The sequence below is a fragment of the Balearica regulorum genome, chromosome Z (assembly GCF_011004875.1).
Source record: "Balearica regulorum gibbericeps isolate bBalReg1 chromosome Z, bBalReg1.pri, whole genome shotgun sequence".
NCBI classification, from domain to species: Eukaryota; Metazoa; Chordata; class Aves; order Gruiformes; family Gruidae; genus Balearica; species Balearica regulorum.
In genome coordinates, this window is record NC_046220.1 from 60,265,268 (window position 1) to 60,290,034 (window position 24,767).

At 38.5% G+C, this 24,767-nt stretch overlaps 1 protein-coding gene across 5 annotated transcripts in view; it reads left to right on the forward strand.

Moving 5' to 3' along the window:
- IQGAP2 (IQ motif containing GTPase activating protein 2) overlaps positions 1-22,127 on the forward strand; it is a 126,455-nt gene extending 104,328 nt beyond the window's left edge. For all 5 annotated transcript variants that reach the window (XM_075741144.1, XM_075741145.1, XM_075741146.1 and 2 more), the window contains 18 exons: positions 37-108; positions 274-343; positions 660-868; positions 1,602-1,751; positions 2,511-2,674; positions 3,329-3,553; positions 4,166-4,306; positions 4,644-4,728; positions 6,310-6,542; positions 8,693-8,825; positions 11,555-11,657; positions 12,547-12,688; positions 16,018-16,105; positions 16,996-17,208; positions 18,609-18,769; positions 19,622-19,765; positions 20,624-20,732; positions 21,209-22,127. In XM_075741144.1, coding sequence (XP_075597259.1) covers positions 37-108; positions 274-343; positions 660-868; positions 1,602-1,751; positions 2,511-2,674; positions 3,329-3,553; positions 4,166-4,306; positions 4,644-4,728; positions 6,310-6,542; positions 8,693-8,825; positions 11,555-11,657; positions 12,547-12,688; positions 16,018-16,105; positions 16,996-17,208; positions 18,609-18,769; positions 19,622-19,765; positions 20,624-20,732; positions 21,209-21,322 — 2,556 coding nt within the window. In that variant the 3' untranslated portion in view covers positions 21,323-22,127. The remainder of the gene's footprint in view (positions 1-36; positions 109-273; positions 344-659; positions 869-1,601; positions 1,752-2,510; positions 2,675-3,328; positions 3,554-4,165; positions 4,307-4,643; positions 4,729-6,309; positions 6,543-8,692; positions 8,826-11,554; positions 11,658-12,546; positions 12,689-16,017; positions 16,106-16,995; positions 17,209-18,608; positions 18,770-19,621; positions 19,766-20,623; positions 20,733-21,208) is intronic.
- The last annotated feature ends 2,640 nt before the right edge of the window (positions 22,128-24,767 follow it).

Below are 24,767 nucleotides of genomic sequence, written 5' to 3' on the forward strand. Positions count from 1 at the left end.
CTGTTAAGTTTTGATTTAATTTTATTACATTTTCAGATTCAGTCATGGGTCAAAATGTGGCTAGCAAAGAGAGCTTACAGGAAGCGGCTGCAATATTTCAAGGATCACGTAAGTCCTTTTTCTCTGCTTTGAACATGAAGCATTAAAATAGGGTAATATGACTGCACAGGCAGTTCTGGGAACCTCAAGAAAGAGGGTGCGGATTCTGCAGTGTGTTCCTGAGCACAAATGTGTCATAACTAGATCCTTTTGCCTAATCTTGGTCCCTTCCAGAATGATGAAATTGTGAAGATACAAGCATTTCTGAGAGCAAACAAAGCCAGGGAAGACTACAGAACACTAAGTAAGTGGTAACAATTGAATGTTGTTTATCTGGGAGAAGTATGTTGCTGTGTTCAGTCACTTTTTCAAAACTTTCACCTGGGATTTCTTAGTCTCCTATTCTCCTTCAAAAACAGATGCAAATGGCTGTAAACCAATTGTTTTACAGCTGAAACTATTTAGGATAGCTGTACTTGCACATTATGAAAAAATATTGGTCTAATTGGCATAAACTTCTCTGCAGTTTCAAAATTTTCTGCACAGTGATCAGTTTCATGAGGGGTTTGGGGGGTGTTCAGTATTATGTCTACTAACAAGCATATTTACTTCAATTATAGTTGGTGCTGAAAATCCACCCTTGACCGTCCTGCGCAAATTTGCCTATCTCTTGGACCAAAGTGACTTAGACTTTCAAGAAGAGCTAGAAGTAACAAGGTTAAGGGAAGAAGTGGTTACAAAAATTCGATCCAATCAACAGCTGGAGAAAGACTTGAACTTAATGGATATAAAGATTGGACTGCTGGTGAAAAACAGAATCACTCTTCAGGTAAGCAGGCTCTGTTCATTCTCCCTTGGTAGCATGCACTGAACACTTTGTGTTGAAGGAGCTCAGGATTACACAATCACAGTACAGCTGAGGTTGGCAGGGACATCTGGAGGTCAGCTGGTCCAGCCCCCCTGCTTGAGCAGGGCCAGAGCAGGTTGCCCAGGACTATGTCCAGATGGCTTTTGAGTATCTTGAAAGGTGGAGACTCCACAACCTCTCTAAGCAACCTGTGCCAGAGCTTGGTCGCCATCAATTAGTTAAAATACTCTTGGTAAATTAAGTTATTTCTTTGTGTATCTTAAGTAATCTGGTCAAAATACCTTGTGGTAGAGGTTGTTCTGTTGTCCTGAGTGGTACATCAGTTTGCTACTGAATGTCTCTGCTTTGCTACTTGTAGACAATAGTAATTCTTCGGCAGATTTTAACTATCTTTTCTGTGGTAGAATGCAGTAGACTTCTGGTCATATTTGAAAGCTTGTTCATTGTTAACTATATGAGTTATGAATGAGTCTGTACATCAGATCAGATTTCCCAGATGGTTGTTTGTGACCCATACTGGTGCCAAGATAAAGATGTTTAAAAGACTGGTTAGTAAATAGAGCAGTAAAATATACAACGCTGCTAATAAAGGCCCTTGGAGGAATATTGCATTTAACATGGTTGGGAAGATGTTAATTTTTCCAATTTGTTTTTTATGACAATATAACCTAGACTTTTGATCATCTGTCTGCAGGATGTGGTACTGCACAGTAAGAAACTTAACAAAAAGAGCAAAAGTCAGCTGGAAGAGATGGTTATGGTTGACAAGCAGGGTATCAAAAGTTTGAGTAAAGAGAGAAGAAAGAAACTGGAGGCTTATCAACATTTATTCTACCTTTTACAGGTAAATCTTCATGTAAAAATTAACATGGCAGCAAATTTCTATAGAAAAACTATATTGCTTGCTTTTAGTGATTGTAGTAGTGATTATGAAAAGATTTCTATAGTAGTATGCAAACTGCAGCAAATACTATGATCAACTTCTATACTATTTCCTGTAACTGAGAAAATCCTTGCTGTCTTTAAACCACGCAATAAATATAGCTGATTTTTTCTTGTACTGAAGCAAGAGAAATGCTTTACTCCATATATCTTTTAGTCCACGTAAATTACTGTCACTATTACTGAGCATTATATGTGATGGAAAGGAAGTTGTCTGCTATGCAGCTGACAGCATATAACACATCTGTTCTTGTGCTCTTTTTATCTCATCTCTCTGAAGTTTTTCTGGAAGAATTTTAGATCTTCCCAGGGCAGATGCCATCTAATACTGGAGTGGACATATAGTATGCAATGTCGTCTTGGTAAATAGCCATTGTCATTTGGTAAATTGTCATTGCATACCTATGCCTGATGCACAAAGGTACTGTTCAGAAGCTACAAATGAAATTCTTACTGGTGCTACTCAGATATCTAATTGTGTAGTATGCAGTGTTTCTTATGCATTAGGATTTGGGAAAAAGTAAAGCTAGTGCGGAAAAGTGACATAATGAGAATCAACATAAATGCTTTTGCTGTTAACAGAAATGTAGAGAGGACTGTCCCCCAAGTGGGGGTAGTTTGTCCTGGATGATAGTATTTAAGTAATTTGTTTGTTTTGTAGACTAATCCCACGTATCTGGCAAAGCTGATTTTCCAGATGCCACAAAACAAATCAACCAAGTTTATGGATACGGTCATCTTCACTCTATATAACTATGCCTCCAATCAACGAGAAGAATATCTGCTTCTCAAACTCTTCAAAACAGCTCTAGAAGAGGAGATAAAGTATGTGCACTCACAAGAAGACTTTAGTTAGTTTGTGTTGCAGACAGTTTAGTGTATACTTCATATCTAAAAGAATTTGATGGTTAATCTTAAACTGCTGTAAAATTGTATATATATTTTTGTTACTAGATAAATTTGTTTTCATGGTAACTTATTCACTAAATCAAGCTATTTCCAATTTAGAAAAAAAAAAAATCTTTCTATGGTGGACAACAGTTTTGTATGAAAAAATCACTTGAAAAATATAGACACTAGGGTTTCTTGCTTTTGGGCTTGAGTATTCAAGGGTGGAGAAAGTCTTCTCTTTCTCTATGTAAATGTATGTTCTGTAAGTGGAAAATGGTGGCTTATCTTGAAACAGTAAAATCTTATTATATACCCTTAACAGGTATTTGCTGAACAGGTATTTGGACTTGAAACAGGTATATATTAGCTACCACTAACTATGCTATGTTCCAGGGACAATATTATAACACATATAGAATTCAGGTAGTAGTTTCTATAATCTTGTTTTATACGAAAGCATAAGAAATAGACTGTATAAACATGTTTTAAAATAGAAATAAGATAATTTAAAAAGTATGGGTTTTGAAAACATGGATAAGTCATAACATACATAAGTCAGATCTGAGAACTCTTCTGTTTTTGATACAGCTCTAAGGTAGACCAGATACAGGATATCGTTACTGGAAACCCCACCGTCATTAAGATGGTTGTCAGCTTCAATCGAGGTGCTCGTGGACAGAACACTCTGCGCCAGCTCCTGGCCCCAGTGGTGAAGGAGATCATGGAGGACAAGTCCCTCATAATCAACACTAGTCCTGTGGATGTGTACAAGGCATGGGTAAACCAGCTGGAAATGCAGACTGGTGAGGCCAGGTGAGTGAGGAAGCTGGACATATCGTACCATTTAAATACTTGAGGGATCCAATCCCTCAGTTCTGTTCTCCTTTTCCTTCTCTGACAAATGGCACTTGTGCCCCTGCCTCCCCTCCCTATCTTCCTGCAGCACAATAAGAGTATTTGGGGAGATGTGCTTGAAAAACAGGTACTTTAACCTGTTCTGAACAAGAAAGGGATCACTTTCTTGGTCATGAACTTCAAAACTTGATTACTTATTCTTTACAATTGTAGTAGACTATGTCATGGGAGAATCTATAGCCTTTTTCCCAGGTTTTATAACAGTGTAGTATTAGTATTGTCCCAGGCTTTTAAGGAGCTAGTCTGGGATGTGGAGATGCATGCCTTAAATTTGGATTCCCCTTTTGTAATTAAGGGAAGGTACATGATGACATGTGCACCCCCATCTAAACAAACTACGCCACTCCAAAAAAAGGAAGCTAATGCATCTGAAACTTCTGTTACTTAGCCAACTTCAACTGTATTTTTTTCTGATGGTTTTTACTGTTCACTGATGGCTCTTATGAAGAAAAAAAAGATATTTCATCCTCAAATACATTTAGCCTTGTTTAATATCTGTTTGCTTTGCAGCAAATTGCCATATGATGTAACCACAGAGCAAGCATTAACACACACAGAAGTGGTCACTAAGCTGGAATCATCGATTCAGAGTTTGCGAGCAGTAACTGACAAAGTTCTCGCGTCCATATTCTCTTCGCTCAATATGATGCCGTAAGTGCTGAGTTAGGACTCTCCAAGCTGCAGTTCACGTGCACAGTGAAGCTTCACTTGAAACTCAGCGATAGAGGTCCTTTCAAATTGCATGGCTTGTGTGAAGTGCCTCTCAAAAGACTTCTCCAGCAGAGGGAGTGGTTTCTCCACTACTACTCTGCTTTAGCAGCTTTGTGAACACCTCCCTCTACTTGAAGCTTTTTGTATTTGCCATTATCTTGTTTTGTGTTTTAAGTGGCTGGGGGTAGGAGCCAAAAACCTGACTGACTAGAATGATTGCTTTATGTTTCATCTATGTCTTTCCAATATTTTTCCCTTTCATTTGCTCTACATGTAGTTACGGAATGAGATATATAGCCAAAGTTCTGAAGAGCTCACTCCATGAGAAATTCCCAGATGCAACAGAAGATGAACTATTAAAGGTAGACTTCTGAGGGACAACTGCCAGCAGCTTGTTCTTTTAATGACAAAGGGGATTTTTAATACTGCTAAGCATTCTAAGGAACTAAGAACACCAGTATTTACTGAAGGAATTTGGCACTTCTTGGGTTGCAAAGGGATGGTGAAAGGGGAGCAGAAGGGGACTCAGTTGCCACAACCTAGCTATCTTAATCTGAGTGCTCAGCAATTCTTACAGAAGACAGTGCTTATCCTGTTTTGCATAGTAACTTTTCTTAGAAGTTTGGAGTTTTGTCTGAATCATCTTGGGTTTTGGTTTTGTACTATGGTCCTTACCACAAGCAATCCTTTCATGGAGAACACTGTGGTCTTCATTTATTTCTGCCCCCCCACTATGTTAAAAATAACATATTAAAAATGCATTAATAATGTAATTTAATACAATGAGGAAGGGCTCTAAAAACAAATTGCTAGTAGTTGTTATATTACACTTATTTGTATGGACACTTGCACAGACCGAAAAGTAATGGGTGAGTGATAAGCATACGGTACCAGCAACACTGGCTACTGCTGACCTACCACAGCCATGGCTCCTCTTCAGATGGCTTGGGGGAATTGCTCCATGAGCCTTCCAGCCAGCTGAGGGATTGACAACTCTCTCAAATTAGACCTATTTGCACTTCAATAAAAATGCTTTCATTAGCGTTTAATGAAGTGGTTCTAAAATGACAAGCTATTCATTTCAATAGGACTTCCCTATTATTCTTCAAAAAGATACTATTCAGTGTTTATACATATATATCTCCTGGTGCCTAGAGGAATTCAGACTCCTCAGCTTAAAAATTAATTCCGATTTTGTGTGTGTTAACAATCCATTGGAAATCCTTGCAAGCAGCATTTATGGGGTACTTCTGTCCATCACTCCAGCAATACAGATTAAGGCATTGCTCAATTTACCAAAAAAATTAAGTAGCAAAAGGAGCATAAGGCACCTAACTGAAGGCCTTTAAATGTGTGAGTTGGAAGTTCTGCAGGTGGCTACACATAAGCTGAGGCAAATTGCAGAAATAAAAGTCCTGCCTGTTTCAGAGATCTGGAATGATTTGAAGCTACTGTCTCCACAATACAAGTTACTGTAACATCGTTATAGAAATTGCAGTTTGCAAAATCTGTTCTCAAGTCTTTTAGTGCTGCGTGCAGTCCTCATGAGAAACAATGGGTCCCTTGTCAATGAATGCATTAAATGCTGGCAGATATCTGTAGCACTGCAGAGAATGAGCCTCTGGAGCTGAACCTTGCAAAATCTAGGAGAAAGAAGAGTTTGTCTTTGTGTTTCACTCAATGTCTCGCATTGAGCTGACCTAAAGCCAGCACCAAATTGAAACGTGGTTGTAAAAGTCCATAACTAATGGACAGAGGTGTTGCAAGAGGCACATCTTACAAAAGACCACAGGCTCTTTCAGTTAGCCACATAAATAGAATGTGTGTCTTAAGGATTCTTCTAGCACCGATTCCTATGGTCTAATTCAGAAGTAGAAATGATCATGTTTTGTAAAATGTAATTACTGTATGCAGATGGAAGATCTCTTAATTTTTTCTTTCAGATTGTCGGCAACCTCCTGTACTATCGCTACATGAACCCTGCCATTGTCGCTCCTGATGGTTTTGATATAATTGATATGACTGCTGGGGGCCAGATACACCCTGACCAGAGGAGGAACCTAGGCTGTGTGGCAAAAGTCCTTCAGCATGCTGCTTCTAACAAACTCTTTGAAGGAGAAAGTGAACATCTGTCATCTATGAACACTTACCTCTCACAGACGTACCAGAAGTTCAGGCAAGCAAAGCCCTCACAAACACCTACACAGTAAAATCTCTTCTCTAGGATAAGTAAGGCAGATGGACTCCTTATTTATAGGAATTGCCTGCTCAGAGTTAAAAATGTTGAGTGATTTGCCATAGAGAAATTCTCACTGCTGTGAAAGTTGAAGCAGGAGTAACAGTTTGCATTTCTGCTTGAGCATTACTTTAAGAACTGATCACCTCTGCTGGCTTGGCTGCAGTAAGGCTTTCTTACTGCAAACACTGACTGTGAGAACAGTGTGGGGTGATTCATTATCTAGCAGAAATAATGTGTTCTTTGGGTCGGGAGGACAGCTGAATGTTTTGTTTGAGGAAAAAAAACTTACTGGTCAGGAAAAAGTTGTAGGTTTTGTTTTTATTCTTTCATCTTTGAGAGATTCCACGCAGATGTTATTCTTTCATCTTGCACAGTCATAGGAAATAGCATGTTTTGTTACACTCTGGGACATAAGTTCTTTGGGATTATTGCCCATTTTTTGGGTGTTGCTATTATTAGCTTGAAGTGTTATTGACTCTTGTGACAAACTCACTTTCAGAACTTCTATTCTTAGCGTCTGCCCTTTATGAAAGCAAATGCACTGTACATATAATGGATTTCCTTGAGAGATCATCCATGAACACAAAGATATTTAAACTTAGTCATTCTGTTTATTGAAGTATTTAAGGGCATGACATAGACATGAAGAAACAATAGGGTAGAAAGTGTTAAAGCAAGAATAACAAACGCTAATGAAAAAGAACCTACTCTAGTTGGCCCTTTGATCACTACAAAAGGAAGAATCCCTTTCCTATATGCAAAATTGAGTCTCTGGGTGACTGCACCCTGTATGTCAAATAAACCCTCCTCAGACAGCAATGGTGGTGGCTTTCAGCTGCCTGTTCCCTTTGTATTCACCCAGCAACTGCAATTGCAGTATTAGCTATGCCAAAAGCTACCAGCCTTGCCTAGATCTCTTACTGTGCATTTATGAATTTGTGCAGGAATTTGTCCAAACCTTTCTTAAGCCTTTGAGATCATCTGCCTCCACAACCTCCTCCTTTAGCAATATTCAGAAGTTCTCTACTTGTCAGTTAAAATAGTGCTTCCTTTCGTTTATTTGAAATTAATATTGTCCTGCTAGTTTCATCACATACCCCCTTGTCCCATTATTGTGGGATTTGATGAATGATTTCTACACCCACCTCATGCAACACCGACTGATTTTTCTGCAAGTTGATCATCTTCCTCAGCTTTTCCTCTCCAAACTGAGCTATCCCAGACCTTTTTTTTTTTCCTTCCTAATGCGAACTTAAAAGGTCCTCTGAGCCTGAAACGTGCATCCTCCTCAACAGCACAGGGCTGGCACAGTGAAGGCAGGATGGATCCTGCAGCATCCTGTAGGCATCATCTAAAATCCTGTTTCTTCCAGCTGCTCCAATTTAGGTCCTCTCGTTTTGGAAAACAAAGTGGTCCTCTGACAGGAGGACCTTGCTGTTTCTTGGTTGTCTGTGCATATCCCTGAAGCTGTCGGTAGCATGGAGACACCCCCACTGTCATCTTGGGAAGCAGGTCTCAGGTCTCCATATACATGCTCGTCATGTCAAAGTAATGCTTCAACCATACTTTGTGGTTTTTTCCTCTCAAAATTCTTGCATTTATACCAACACCACATTTTCTGTTATTTCGAGCAGCTCAGTTTCTGAGTAACAGTTTAAACATTTGTAGACTAGTAATTTTCTGCAGCTATTTGAAATAATTTCTTCTCAGCACACTTCATACTACAAAGTGCCTTCATAAAATTGGAATCTTTCTATGGAAATTCTTTTGTAACTTCTAGAACATTAAACACAGACTTCTAAGTGTTTAAAATTTACCAAGCTATCAGTCTTTGAATAAGGACAAAATAATTTACCTTTAAAACAATCTTTCACCAGTTGTCCAGGAAAGATGGAATACTTTGTCATTTGTTTTAATGTGTAAACTTTTTGCCTCCAGAAGTTTCCTTCAAACACTAAGTGTAGATTGCAGTTTATAAGAGAAATATATTGTTTGTCAAAGATTTTACTGTGGGGTTTTTTTTTACAGGCTAACTAAAGTGAGTTTATGGGGGGGCAATTATTGAAGTCTTTCTCATTTTCTCTCAGGAATTTTTTTCAAGCAGCATGTGATGTTCCTGAACCAGAGGAGAAATTCAACATTGATGAGTACTCTGACATGGTGACTCTTAGCAAACCTGTCATATATATCTCCATTGAAGAAATTATCAATACCCATTCAGTAAGTCAATAAAAATACAGTAGTCAACAGACTAAAGTGTATGGATTACAAAATACTTGTGACAAACAGTCTCTGGGGAAGGCTTAGTGTTTGTTCTTCCTTTTGAAATAACTTCTCTCAGTTCATCTCTGAAATGTCTGGAATTGAGTATAAGATTGCAGTTTTCCTAGAACACTGCTTCCATGTAAAAGCGTTATCTTGAATAACAATTAGAATATAACATTTTCTGATGGGAGGGAGGAACATTTTTGTTCTAATCTAGTGTGACATTTCTAACTTACTTATACTTAGAAATAAATTCCTGTCTTGACTAAGAAAGTGACACCAATTTGAAGAAGCTCTTTTGACTCTGGGAATAGAGGAAAATTCAGTGTATTTCGTGACTGTGGCATTCTGTCATATGTTTTGTTGGAAGCAGATGCAAACATTTGATTGAGAAGGACTGAAGCTGTGGCATCCTGCCAGTTCTTTATCGTGGGTAAAGAACAGATTAACTGCAGTCTGTAGTATGACTCATTAGGGTGTAAGTTAAATGTCTACCACATGGTCTTCCTAAAGCTGGGATATTATGATCTGTTTCCTGGCTTGCAAACTGTCCCCTGCCCCACCCCCCTCTCCCACCCCCAAAAAAGCCCACAAACCCCACAAAGAACCTCCCACAAATGTTGTCAGATACACTATGGAAAAGTTAGAATACCCAGCTCCCAGTATGCCACATTACAAGTTAGCTTTATTCAAGTGAAAACTAATAGCCTAGTCTGCTAAAAACGTATTTGCTGGATTGTCTTTCTGCCTATTCTTTCTTTTAATTTTTAGGCCTAGACCTATGCCTTCATGTTTCTGATCGGTGGTTACATTTAAACACTAGTCTTGGTCAAATAATCCTTTTAGTGGGTCTGTTGCACATCTAATATGTTATTTGGTCCTAATGTGACAAAGTATTACTATGCAATTTTATATTAACTGATAAAATAGGCTACAAAATATGGAGTAATTTAATGACAGTAAATTGCCAAATAAAGGAGGTTAAGTGATGGTCTTTTTTGATAACATGACTATGCACACCTGCTTGCCTAGAGGAAGCAAGCAATTAGGTCTGAAGACCATACAATATCTGCACGCAGTATATTTACCAGATGATCTTCCTTGTCCCATACCACTTCTTCCACCAAACCTCCTCTGAGAGCTTGAACCTTTATAGGAGTTGACTTCTCTCACTGCACCTTCCTTGCAAGTGGAAATTAAACTCTCCACTCTGGTCAGACAGCTCAAAAAAAAAAAAAAAGTTTGAATAATAGAAGATGCATAAACATTTTGTCTGTTGTCATGTGTAGCTCAGCTTCAGAAAAAGTTCTCAAATCTGCCCTCTGTCGTCGTCTTCTGTGGCATTTGCCTAAGTTTAATTTTCACTGCACACCTCTGTAGGATGTAGCTCAAATGAGGGATCTGTTGCAGTCAACAGCTCTGGTTTTGGTACTTCCCCATGTATCTCTTGCCTTCATCCCAAAGAACTTGTCCTGTGAATGTCTTTTTCATTCTGTGTCTGTATGACACCAAGTATGTTGGAGTTTTAATCAATACATAGTATTCCTCAGCAGTTCTCACGGTATCATAGTCAACATTACCTACAGTGTGGGATAGCTGCTGCACATGAGAGAAACTTCTTTTAAACAAGTTAATGGCTATGGGCTTACAATGTTCACTTCTGTCTTGTAAGTACGTCTGAAATGCTTTTCTTTTCCGGACATAAGCTTTTTAGCTGTCAGTAAGTTTCTAGTAACCAGTAACTTTTGACTGACTATAACTTGCAGTGTTTAAAATACTTAGAATCCTGGAATTTTTGCCTACTGTGCATGCTTTGTAGCTAAATTTCAGTAAAGCTTGGTGACACTAGGTCTTTCCACCAGTCCTCCAAGTAAGGAGTATTACTTCTATTGGGAATGGCCTGTTGAATCTAGCAGTCACTAATGCTGCTGGCTTTAACTCAGCAGGAGTTACTTTTCTCACGCATAGCAAGAGCCTGTTTTCAAGAAAATGTTACTGCCTTGTTCATGCTCTCTATTAACTTGGCTTACCAGTATTTTTGTGGCTTAAAGATTTGAGAACGTGCCCAGATGCAATGGAAGTTATTGTGAATATGTTCATAAATCTCCTGCAACTTCTGAGTCTATTTGAAATTGTGCAGCAGCTGCTGCATATCTGGTTTCTCACTTAGCTTTCAGAAATGACTGTATCTTCTACCATTGATGCTATTGTGAGCTACTAGAATGGATATACAGAAAATAGATATCTTTCCATGGACCACCAATCCTGCCTTCATTCCTTTGTGTGCTTAGTTCAGGATGCAGCACTGAAATGCTCTGCTTGGGATTATTGCACTTCACTCTGTGGTATTTTGTTAGTCCTAAAGGCAAATCTTAAACTTCTGTTCAGCTGTGATGTTCAGCACTCTGGAGATGATGGCCGGGGGGGGCAGAGCAAGCTGTCTTACAGCAAGAGCAATTCTAGTCCAGAAATGAGCACACTTCCCCCTCGGGTCCTCTATAATCCTCATCATACTAGGTCTGTGTCTTTCAGCATTTAGTCTCCAGATTTATTTACAAGTATAAAGACACTGAGAATGGTTGGGTTGGGTTTTGGGGTTTTTTTTTTTGGTTGGGTGGGGGGTGGTTTGGGGTTGGTGGTGGGGTTTGTGGGTTTTTTATAACTTCATTTACATTTGTTTATAGCTACTATTAGAACATCAGGATGCCATTGCCACTGACCCGAATGACCTGCTGAATGAACTGCTGGAAGGACTGGGACCTGTTCCTGGTGTAGAGTCTTTCCTTGGTATACTGTTCTTTGCCTTTGCTCTAGGGGCAGAATTAAATGGGGGCTTGATTTAAATACTCTCATGTCTCTCATAGTGACAGCTTCTTCACTTACTATAGAATTCTTTTCTGAACACTTTTTGTAAGATTTCTCCCTCTAGCTGAACCTTCTTCTAACTGCAATATTCAATATAAAGATTAAGGATGTGATTAAAAATCCAAACATTAACAATGTTTTGAGCAGAATGCTACAATTGTGCTCAAATTGCAGATAGAAAACCAGTGATTTTTAATAACCTGATCTTAAGATTTGCTAGTGTTGGCTAGAAACTTACAAAAAGTGCATGGAGAATTCCATGCATTCTAGTCATTTTTAATTTTGACGCTTAATTATCCAAATAAAAATGAAGTCTTAAAATTATGCAAGTTTGTTAGAAAGTTATAAGGAATAAATGTGACTGATTTAATTTGCCTTAATTGTAGTAAGATGTGAACTGTTTAGAAAGTAACTAGGATGTCATGGATAAAATATCAGCTTTGAAGTGAATAGCTTGTTAACGTAGCTGCTACTCTTTCATTTTTTCACTATCACTGCATGTTAGGACAAAGGATGTTAAATTGTTTGTATTCTTTGCGAAGACAACATGTGAGTCTCTTGCACATGAGAAAAGTAAGAATTGGTGGCATTTTCCAGAATACTCCAACTAGACTTATAAATAGTTGGTTTGTGGTTTAGTTTGTCCAATATCAAAAAAAAAAAAGGACTGTTTCTATATGCTAGGAATGGGTGTGCTATTTAATAAATATAATATTTCTGATTTACAGTTATTTATCTATGCTCTTGTTCGCTTCATGCATTGAATAGTGGGAAAGTTGACAAATTTGAAGTAAAAGATATTTCCTTACAGGGGAAGGAGCTGTTGATCCCAATGACCCCAACAGGGAAAGCACATTGAATCAACTTGCAAAAACAGAGATTTCACTGTCTCTAACAAGCAAATATGAGTTACGAGAAGGTGAAGATCAGGATCTCAAAAGCCTGATGATAAAGTAAGTTTTGCTCAAAAACCTATATCCTGGCAATGCTGCTTAAAAAAAGTTGCTTCCACCCAGCTGCCCTGCCTAAGTGCGTTTCCAAAGTCCTGCGTGCACTCTGTTTTCAAAAGCCGGTTTGTGTTCAGTCCCACTCAAACTTTTGCAAAAGTGAGAGAAACTGCCAGTTCTTCCAAAAAGCTTACAGAAAGATAAACATACTGCTATTTGTGGTTTGGACTGTGACTGGATCATTATTTAACCTAGTAAGTGCTTTTCCATGAAGTTGTAAAACCATTCTGCTTTACAACACCACAGCCTTGGGAAAGCAGAGACGAAAACCTGTCTAGCCTTGTAAGGGACAGACAGTAAGTATCACACTGTCCCCTCCTCCCTGTCAAAGGAAAACACTTCCCCTGACATAGTCCCATCAGGCATCTGAACAGGACGTGACTGTCGCTTCAGCAGGAATACTGCAGGCTTTTATCCAGGGAAGTAAAATTGTTTATTCTATTTCGTGAGCAAATTAAGAAATGGCTTCTGGGATATGGGCTATTTTATAGTCAAAAATATTTTTATAAAAGTGCTTAGTATCAAATCATTGGCATCCCTCTTTTGAAGTTATTTCAAGCTATCCAGAGTCAGGACTGACTTATCTAAGATCCTGGTGCTTCCTGAACAAGGGCGAGAATGGGATGCTGCTCTCCTCTGCTACTATGCTTATCTTTACCCCACAGGTGTAAAGGACAGAAGTTCACTTTAAAGGGAAATACAACATAAGGCTTTTACACTTTTGCAAGCACTAGGGGTGTAGATACAGGCTATAATTCAACTCTAATCTGTCAGTGGTTTTTTTCCAAATCAAAAATCAGTAAACTGAATTTATTAGGTAATATGCGAAGTCTTATTTCTGAAGAAAGTTCTTAGCTATAATGTCTGTACTAAGTAGTACAATTTCTATAAGAGCCATGAACACCTGTTTAAAATCGGGTGGTGGTGGGGGATATCTAGTTTTAAGTGCAAGAAAACTCTTACTATTTATCCTAAAAGGAAGAGGAGTTTTTCTCCTGTAATTGTGCATATTTGATCTGAATCTTAAACTTATAATTAAATATAATTTGAGATCTAATGTAAAGTGACTGCAATGCCAATGTCAAATCAAAACTGTGTTATTCACTTGGTATTCCAGAGACCAAGGATCTAGAGGTGTTCCCAGGCTGATTTTGTAATAAGGATATGCCTGCTGCTGTCCCTTAAAAAAAAAGTGCTTCCTGTCCTTTTTTCCCTCTGTGTGGGAGTAAAATGCTACCCCCTAATAGAATCTTTAAAAATATGCAAAATCAAGGCCAAAAGAAATGTCTTTAATATTCCACAGTGTGGAAATATGTTGAAACAATAGCATGAGAATTAACAAAAGAATTTAACTTCTCTATTGCGTAAGTGCTTGCAAGTAATAATTCTCATATTGTGAGAATATCTGGAGAAGAGTAATTAGCAACCTGTGTTAAATTGCAGCAATATCAAAAGTTAAAATACTTACCACCTTTTACACAAGAGACGTATAAATACAGATGCTTAGCTTTCCTACCTTAGTTACAGAGAAGTCTTTTATTGCAACTGTAAAACGTTGGGCACGTGGCTAAAATTCAAGTCACAGCTGAGTCACTGATATTCCTTGCCTTTCTGCAAGTGATGTGCCTTTTCTATAGAAATACTGACACATTTGCTTTTTAAATGGTTTTGTGAAGGCTTCTGTGAATTTGCTGGTATCCCTGTCTAGAGGATGCTACGTAAGGTGCCCGGTCTGTGTGGTTTGAGTGTGCAGGTGCTGCATGCCAAGTGGCAGGTGAAGGGGGAGGCATCCCAGCCCCAACTGGGGTATTTCTGGAAAACAGCAGACCTGAGCAGGCTTGGTACTTGGGGAGAGGAAGTGGAAGTCAGTCTCCTGTTTTATCGGCCAAATCAGCACCTGCTTCTAAGGCAGTGCATAAAATGATAATCCCATCCTATGTACATTAATGTAAACTGTGGTGGTGACCACCAAGGACTACAAAGGCTGTGTCAGGCAGAAAAAGCCAGCAATGTGTTGATGTAGCCCAAGTGAACCAATGCTAGGAAGTCTTTCTGGTTTGGTTTTGTTATGTTTTTCTTTGTTTTGGGTTTTTTTCTTTTTCCTGGCAAACTGGAGAGGATTCCAAGAGAGTTTGTGAAGTAAAAGTACATTTAGCAGCAATTGCTCAGAGGCTGTTGAATGTGCTAGAACTGCTCAGTGCAGTTAGCAGCAGCTCTGGATGAGTAAACTAGTTTCCAGGTTTAGCAGGTTGCCTCCTAACATGGAAGGAGCACTGCTTGAGGTCTGCCCACACTGCCAGTCATTCCTACCCTGCTGCCCCCTCCGTGCAAGCTTGGCTCGTACCCAAAACCACTGAGTGTTTGGTTAACGTTGCCTGTATGTGGGTAAATTTTTGTCCCATTTCATTGCATTTTTGAGAACTTCTAGTCCTGAAAACACCAAAAACCCCCCAACTTTACATAAGTAAACTATAATTTTAAACCAAGGCATGAGGTTTTATCACAGAAGCCTTGATCACATTAGACATTTTCCTGGGAAAATTAAGCTGCATCTTCAAGTTTCTGTTAATTTTTAAGAAAAATGAGCTCTATCTCATTTGTAACCATGTTTGCTAAAATAACAGAATTCGGTATCAGAATGTTCTTGGAAATATTATGGATGAAGAGGCAGCAGGAATGAGATAAATTTTTACCAAAAAAAGAACTGGTTTACATATCAGGGTGTAGCAGCTTCCCTTTTTTAGCAAGGAAATGGTCCGTGTCCATTGCTGCTAGAGAAATATCTGCCCTTAAGTGGTGTGCATAAATGCACTGCATCCGATGTAAAACTCCTTCAGAAGTTCAGCAGGTTTGAATGCATCTGCACTTTATTCAGTAAATATGACCCTTAATGGAACTACGCATAGATCAGGCTTTGCAAAGATCACATTCTTATCATGAGTGACAGGATTTGTCATGATTGTAATTAAAATCCACATGTGAGTTGTTGCTTGGATTTTTATTATGTTAACAGTAACTGTTTTACTGTGCTAGTTGGTTAGCTTTTCTAAAATAAAAAGGAGGAAAGTATACATGTATTTCTCTATTCAGACCTATGTAGAAGCCAGAGGTTCAACATAATTAATGGAAGCTCTGAAACAAAAAGCTAGGAAACATAAACATTATCAAGTATCTATAATATAGGGGAAGCTTGCTAGTTTTACTGTTGAAGATATGAAATGCACAAGTGATCCAGTGACAACTGTTTTGTAATACCCATGTATCCTTTTCAAAAGGACCAAAAGACTTATTGTGGATGTGATACGAGCACAGCCAGGGGATACACTCTTAGAAATACTAGAAACACCAGCCACTGCACAACAGGTAAGTGCTATACTGTGCCTGAATAGGGAAGAAAGTACATATTTTATTACAGCTATTTGAAAGCCTTAACAGATGTCAGACAGATTTTTCCACTGCTTTATAACAATGAAATTACTGTTGCTGGTTTTAGACTATTCAGATCTAGAGACTTCAAAATGTGAGACTTGCAAACTTTATTTTACTGTATAATCAGTAACAGCTTCAGAGGAAAAGAAAAATTAATTCTTGCTGTCAAGTACCACAACTAGAGTAATATTTTTTCCTTTACTTTTTTGTAAACAGGGTCTTTCCTCTCCTATGTTATAATACAATCAAATAGCCTGAGGTGAATCCTTGTGCTAGATTTTTTTCTCATGAACTTCAGTATCTTAACTCAAGTTCCCTCATACCAAGTTTATTTGCTTAAGCAATAGAAGCAAACATCTGCTTGGGGAGCTACTGCTATCCTTGGTATGGGAATTGAGTGGGAAGAGCTCCCAGTCGAAGACTTCCCTCTAGATGCTGACACACAAAGCTACATCTCAATAATACGCACGTTTTGCCTTACCTCTGTGTGTGCGTATGTAGGGGACACCTGTGAGATCTGGACAGTCTTCCCACAACTGAGTGAAGTCATTGAGTCATCTGGCTGATTTTTAGATCTGTTTTGAGTAATTGAAATACTTGTCTAGGTGTTGTGTTTAGTTACTTAAGGTATGTCAAAAGGCACAGTAAATGGAGCACTTTCAGACCATGTGGTACGAGGATATAAATAAAGCCTGCACCTTGATTCTTGACAATCTTCTCTGACAATTCAATGTACTTGAATACTTGAATCATAGGCTGGAAAATAACTGGTTTGGGTTTGTTTTTTTGGGGGGGTTTGTTTGTGTTGTGTTTTTTTAATGCAGGAATCTGAGCACTTGAAACTTGTAGAAAAACGTGCCATCTTAGACTCCAAAACTCCAGAGAAAATGAAACACAGTCAGTCTATTTTCGAAGATGGGCAGCTACCAATAGAACAAAAGAAAAGGAAAATTCAGAGAAATCTCCGGACATTGGAACAAGCAGGGCTAGTGTCTTCAGCAACTAAGTACCAGGAAATTATAAATGAGATCGCCAAGGTAAATGGAACATGCTTCTCTGTATATTGATGGGGTTTAGGCATCTAGGCTAAATCCATTTCAGCTAGAGATGTACAAGATACATTCTCCAGAGAATGCTATGCTAAATCACTGAAGTATCCACATAAGAAACAAATAGTCTTTGCTGACAAAATAAGTGAGACAGTACTCTCATGCATAACTACCTGAACTGAATAACATACAACTGTAGCGTTGTTATCCAAATTTGATAATGATGCTGGTTTAACTTTTCCAGTACAACATGTTTCAATATGGCTGTTTATATTTCAAAAGGAATCAGAATTACCCATCAGTGTTTCGATTCATAATTAATGTAGTCTTAGTAAGGTTTAAAAAGATATTAAAAAGCCCAAAACATTCTCTGACTGGTATTAACACTGAGCTGCAGTGGCTTGGTAGGACACAAGGAGAATAGTGGGCTAACGTGGTGCCCATTCTGAGGCTGACAAAGCACCTGGCCTGATGTGTACAAATATACAAATTATACAAACAGGAAAATCCTGTTCCAAGTCCACAGCCAATAGTGGCTGTAAGAATCTTAGTGTATTGGATTATCTTTACTCATGAGTAATACTGGATTCTCTTTAATTATGCATGAGTAAATTACTCATAGCTCACGAGTGACTCATGTATTATAAATATGTATTTTTTTAAGTTGCAAATATATTTGAATATATAAATGAGTAAATTGCTCATGTGAGTTAAGTCTCTAATATAATTATGTCATGTTGCACCTACTCTGAAGTGTCATTTTGAAGCCCTGCTTGGTTCAGGTGTCTGCATCTGCTTCTACTTGAGATAAAACCATTCTACATATGTGTTCAGTGCCCCATTCTTTTTTATTTCTCATAGATAAGCCCAGATGCTTTGTTTTGAGCTGTTAAGGCAATCTGAAGATTGGGATGAGCCTTAGGACTAGAAGCTGCTTTTATTTTACTTTTGACTATCTCAACTCAACCATTACCTTCAGCCCAAGCTCTAGCTTAGCAGTAGCTAGTTCTTACCACGCAGAAGCCCAAGCTCTCATTTCTTAGGCCTCTCACCAGAAACTAGCTGTGAGAAAGCTTCCATTTATAGCACGAAGATGACGTCTTCCTTATGACTTCTGTCTGTCACGCCCTGGAGACCACAGCAGCGTTCAAGATAACTACCACTTGTACACATGAGTAGCAAAGTGATTGTTGCCTTCTGTACAGTCATTTAAACTGTAATACTTGCTACTAGTACTGTGCTTGTGAGTATTAATGTGACAGTTCATGAGTTCATGCTTTCTCCCAGTAATTAAGTCTGGTTGTATAATTACAGATTTGAATAGTAATAAGCTGAGACTTTTTAAAATATCAAATTAATAAACCTATTGCATTAATAAATTTATTTAGGATATCCGGAATCAAAGAAGATACAGACATCATCGAAAAGCTGAATTGGTGAAACTCCAGCAGACTTTGAACGCACTTAACTCCAAGACAGCATTTTATGAAGAACAAATCAATTATTACAACACCTATATAAAAACTTGTTTAGACAACTTAACAAGAAAGTGAGTTGAGTCTTCTTGTCTTTTAATATTTCAGTGTGTTTTATCAGGAAGGACAGCAGGTGTTAATCTGCTCTTGAAAGTTTTGATTGCAACAGACTGACAATCCATGGATTAAAAAAGTTCATGGGAGTTGTCACTGTGACCTGAATCAAAACCTGGAAAGTAAACTCTTGTATTTATTTAAAGCTGCCTTACAGAAAGAGGCCTGAGATGTGTATGTGTTTGCAATATATTTAATTAGTGCTACTTTGCAGATCCATTAGAATGCTTTGAAGTCATGCAGCTTTGGGAAGTAATTATTGATTTTCTTCCTTCATTAAAAGGATTCAGTTTTGTCTTTAGAATGGAAAAGGGAGAAATAAATGCCTAAAGAATTTTAGTTTTCAAGTATGATGCAGTTACTCGAGAACAAGCCATCTGCCAATGCCACTGAAGTGTCAAAATGAAAACACTTTATTGACATAAACAGGAGCTTCCCCAGTGCATACCTCATTGATCCAGAAATGAACACTAATGGCCAACTTATTTAACACCTATGTCACTCTATGCTTACAAATTGCTATTTCAAGTTGATGATTGTGGACTCTTCTCAACCAAGGTTGCATTTCACAATAGAGTTTAAACAAGTGCTGAAAAATGTTGATTCAAAATCATTGCTAAAATGTTTAGACTACTCACTGTATGTTAAATATCCCTCTAATTCTTAGGTTTATTTTGAATGTTAATTCTGTTCACTAGTAGGAGTTCAAGAAGGCAAAAAGTGAAGGAAAGCTAAATATGTCTAGAAGATTAGTTGAAGTATGAAAGACCTGATAGATCAATCAAAAGTGATTTTTCTTGTTCTTTTCCCAGAAATTCACGGAGGTCAATTAAACTAGATGGAAAGGAGGAGGTGAAGGTAAGCAAGAAGCTGAAGCAGGCCTCGTTAAAGTACACAGCTGCAAGACTGCATGAAAAAGGTGTCATCCTAGAAATTGAAGATCTTCAAACCAACCAGTAAGTGTGGTATAAAACAATTCAGAGCATTTTCTAATCAATAGCTTCTTAAGAGGGCTAGCTTTTCTTAACAAATCTTTGCAATTTCCTGTGCCACACCTAAAATTACCTCAGACTTTCACATTCAGAAGAATGATAAAACCTAATTGTCACAATTTGTTTTTTCCCTTGTACCTTGCTATATGATTACCTTTGGAAAATATTTGAATAAGCCTATTTTGGCATTAGCTTAGATGAAACCAGTACAAGTTTGTCAGCACACACTCACTGCTAATGACTGACTTGTTAAGCAGTTGTATCAGGTTTGTTTTCGGTGTTTTTTTTTTTATTTATTGACCAATCACTTTCATATAACTGAGTAAACACCTGGTTTTCTGCATTTCCTCACTACTGCAAATGAATGGATGTGGTGGTTTAACATCCCTTTTGTATCTCTCCATTTTGAGTCCACTGTAGTGAAAATTTTCCATCCTCTGCATGGGAAAAAAAGTTTTCCAGGTTGCAATTTTTTTCCAAGTGGGCTCATCAGGCAGAGGAAGCCACAGGAGGCAAACTGAAACCAGAGAAGAGTGTGTATGCACCTGCAAGGAAACACTCAGGCGTGACAGAACAAAAATCTGGCTGCCCTGTTCCTGTGCTGTGGACGCCTGGTCATCTTTGTTCCCTGAACTTCCCATAGACCCCCCCCCAAAATAAGACTTGAGAGCTCTGTATTCCACGCTATATGTATACCAGAAAGTCTCCAAGAAGACATTGCGGTAGAGATGGAGTGGTCCAGAGTTCTTTTGTGTTCTGTAGGCTTTTTCCCCAAAACTGTATCCGGACAGTATACATAATTAACCTTCTTTTTGTTTTGAGGTTTAAGAATGTGATGTTTGATATCACACCTGGAGAAGAAGTGGGTGACTTTGAAATCAAAGCAAAGTTTTTGGGGGTTGAGATGGAAAAAGTGCAGCTCCATTTCCAGGTAGTGTTTTAATTTTGTTACTTTGCTATATAGTCACAGTTGCATTTCCTCTAAATATAAACTATTTCAGATTTTTTTTATATGTATTCATGAGCTCTTTGAGCACAGAGCAGTAGATCATGTGGGGAATTACTATATAACTTCTGCAGGATGCTGGACACAGACTTGGGTTAATGTTTATATTAGGGCAACTATATGAAACCGAATGCCACATCATTTCAGTGGCAAGGAGCAAATACCAAGAGAAAATATACATACATAGAAAACGGTATTTCTGCTGATTTGCTGTTACTGACAGTCTACAATGTGAGATCCAGAGGACATTTAATGTTTTTTATACCTACCCAATAGTTGCTTGTAACTGTTTAAATGGTAAAGGACCTGGAGTTTGAGATAGCTATCACATGATGAAAATGACGCCATCTTGTTGCTGTAAGGTATGGATTAGAGACTAATGATTTTATTTCTGATTACAGGATTTGCTTCAGATGCAGTATGAAGGTGTGGCTGTAATGAAAATGTTTGATAAAGCTAAAGTGAATGTGAATTTGCTCATATTCTTGTTGAATAAGAAGTTCTATGGAAAATAAGTGTCTTCAGATACCATGGCCTGCATCCATCAGTGGGAAGTCCATTCAGTATTTTTTGCTTTTAAACATTTGTTTGAAGTTTGTTGGATGCTTTTTAACTTTTAAAAAAAATAAAATTAAAACACCAAATGTTCAGAGGAATGTACGCAGTGCCTTTTCAGCATTGATAATGAAACCGAAAAATAGGAAGTAGTTCAAACAGTTCCAGATTTCATTGGTGTTGGTACTTTCAAATCGAAATATTTAGGACACTCAGCTATTGTGGTTGTATGGATTTTAAGGTAGGCAGAAATTGAATTTAGTTGAATATATAAACCTCTTCCTATTAAAACATTATTAAATGCCCTCAGATATATAATATACTTCTTATTAGACTTTAAGTATTTACCAAAAGAAATTCTAATTTGTTTCTAAGGGATAGTTTGGGCAAATAGTTACATACTGAGCCTATTTTCTGGCAGTTGTCAACTGTAAAGCAAACTTATTGTGCAATTCAAAATTTTTATAGGTAATTATAAAGCGACAGTAACGTCTTGCTGTACAAAAATATATTTTGTGATTCATTCCTGCTAAATGCACTACTGCCTCGTGTAAAACGATGTTTTCTACTTTCACAGCCTTTGGAGTGGCATTGGGGAAATCTGAATAGCAAACAGTTGTTGTTCAGTTTGAAGTATTTGAATACGTAAATTGTGCCTGTCTGTCTTTTTTTGTAAGGAAATAAATGCAATAAAATCAGTATTTAGATTTTTTTAAAATATTCTTTGGAGATTGTTCTATGTAAAATAAACGTTACCTAATTAAACTGGCTTGGTTCCTAAATTTCATTTAAAAGAGTCAGTAAAATAGCAACCTAGATGGTAGTAGTGAAAGAAGTTCTTTCACTGCTTTTATAAAATTGAATCTAATTAAGCTTGATGGTCCTCACAGTACACTTTGAGAAGGTCACTCAGTAGTGAAGACTTAATGGCCTTTATGCCACTGAACATGATGATGACTCTGCTGATGAACTACCAATTACATCTGCAGACCAAATGTGTGCAGAGTAGGTAATGTGATAAATATATAAACTAAGAGAAAATATTTTCTACTCTCACTTTCCTTGTGACATATATTTTAAAAGATGAAAAGTGAGAGGTTCTGGAACGCATTGTAAAAGTCAATATTAAGAAATATTAATTCTGAAGGTGGAATGAAACAGTATAAAGTCAGTGGTAGATATATAAACTGCAAGTTTAGTTGGTATACTGACCCGTGGTATTATACACACTGAAAAAATGATTACACCTACTAGAGATACTCATTTATGCATGGCATTAAATTTGAACACTTGACTACTTTAAAACAGCTAATATCCCTAATTAAAAGGTAAACAGCTCCTATGTGCTTCCATTTTTCTTCTAGCTAATTATGTATATGCCATTTCAATGTGACATAAATGCTGCAGTACTAACTCTGGCTCACTTAAAGTAGCTGGATGGGAAGGTTAAAGCAGCACTTATTTCCAAAGGAAAGAAGTGAATCGTATATGATTAAATTCACACTATTTTGTTTCCCCTTTTTTTTTTGTAATGAACTTTTTGACAAATTCTAGCTGAGCAGGTAGGTCTGTATACATGGGATGTTAATTATAAGACCAGTCCTTCAAGGTAATGTGTCAAAAGCCTGGAGTTCTGCTGGTTCTCACACCAGAGCCCCACAGCCATTGTTGTAAGTCACTCCTGCATATGCCTTTGTGTAACGCACTTGACACGTCTAGTGACCGCTTAGTTCCAATGTGAACAGTGTGTTCCTCAGTTATTTCCTGATGTATGCAAGCTTAGGAAAGCTTATTTGGTTCCCAGGTAATGACTCATGTGAAAGGTACAGTCTGTGTGCTAGCACTCACCTTTTACAACCATTTCTTGGACTTCCTGTTCTTCTAGTACACATCAAAGAGTAACTTCCATTTAATTTCTTTAAACTCTTTTTGAAGCTTTTTTCTTAACTAGTTCAGTTTAGGGCCTTGACACTAAACAAACAATGTTCCACAATGATTCCTATGTGAAGTTTGCACCAAGTACCATGCAAATGAGCAAAGTAATTCTGTGCCCACCCACTGCTGTCCTATGCTGCGGACAGCTATTACATACAACAACAATAAAGACTTTTTGGATGCTGCTGTAGGGGACAATTTAGGGTCTTCAAAGTTAGATAGCACTTGATGAAACCAGTTTCATTCAAAATTGTGGATAGTTTGGCCAAGCAGACAGAAACACTATCACAAGCAATAGTTTTGTTCTGTTTCACTTTGAACTTAACTGCAAGCCTTTTCTTAGTGTTTTGTTTTGTCTTTAAGAATACAGGAGCAACACAACAAACTTTCATCTAACAGCAAATCTGAAGTATGACAATTACATCTGATTTCAAAAAGTTCATAAACAGACAACCCTCTTCCTGGAGGACTGATTTCACCTCTGAGATACGCTTCTAACCTCATCCTCTTTGAGCGGTAACTAGCCACCCCAGGCATGCACCAAGGTAGAATCATAGAATCATAGAATGTTTAGGGTTGGAAGGGACCTCAAAGATCATCTGGTTCCAACCCCCCTGCTGCAGGCAGGGACACCCTCCACTACACCAGGTTGCCCAAAGCCCCATCCAACCTGGTCTTGAACACTTCCAGGGAGGGGGCATCCACAGCCTCTCTGGGCAACCTGTTCCAGTGCCTCACCACCCTCACAGGGAAGAATTTCTTTCTAACATCTAATCTAAATCGACCCTCCTTCAGCTTAAACCCATTACCCCTTGTCCTGTCACTACACTCCCTGATAAACAGTCCCTCACCAGCTTTCCTGTAGGCCCCTTCAGGTACTGGAAGGCTGCTCTAAGGTCTCCCTGGAGCCTTCTCTTCTCCAGGCTGAACAATCCCAACTCTCTCAGCCTGTCCTCACAGGAGAGGTGCTCCAGCCCTCTGATCAGCTTCGTGGCCCTCCTCTGGACTCACTCCAACAGCTCCATGTCTCTCCTGTGCTGGGGCCCCCAGAGCTGGATGCAGTACTCCAGGTGGGGTCTCACAAGAGCGGAGTAGAGGGGCAGGATCACCCCCCTCGACCTGCTGGTCACACCTCTTTTGATGCAGCCCAGGACAGGGTTGGCTTTCTGGGCTGCAAGCGCACACTGCCAGCTCATGTTGAGCTTCTCATCAATCAATACCCCCAAGTCCTTCTCCTCAGGGCTGCTCTCAATCCATTCCTCACCCAGCCTATAGTTGTGCTTGGGATTGCGCCGACCCATGTGCAGGACCTTGCACTTGGCCTTGTTGAACTTCATGTGGTTCACACGGTCCCACCTCTCCAGCCTCTCAAGGTCCCTCTGGATGGCATCCCTTTCCATGTCCAGCGTGTCAACCACACCGCACAGCTTGGTGTCATTGGCAAACTTGCTGAGGGTGCACTCGATCCCA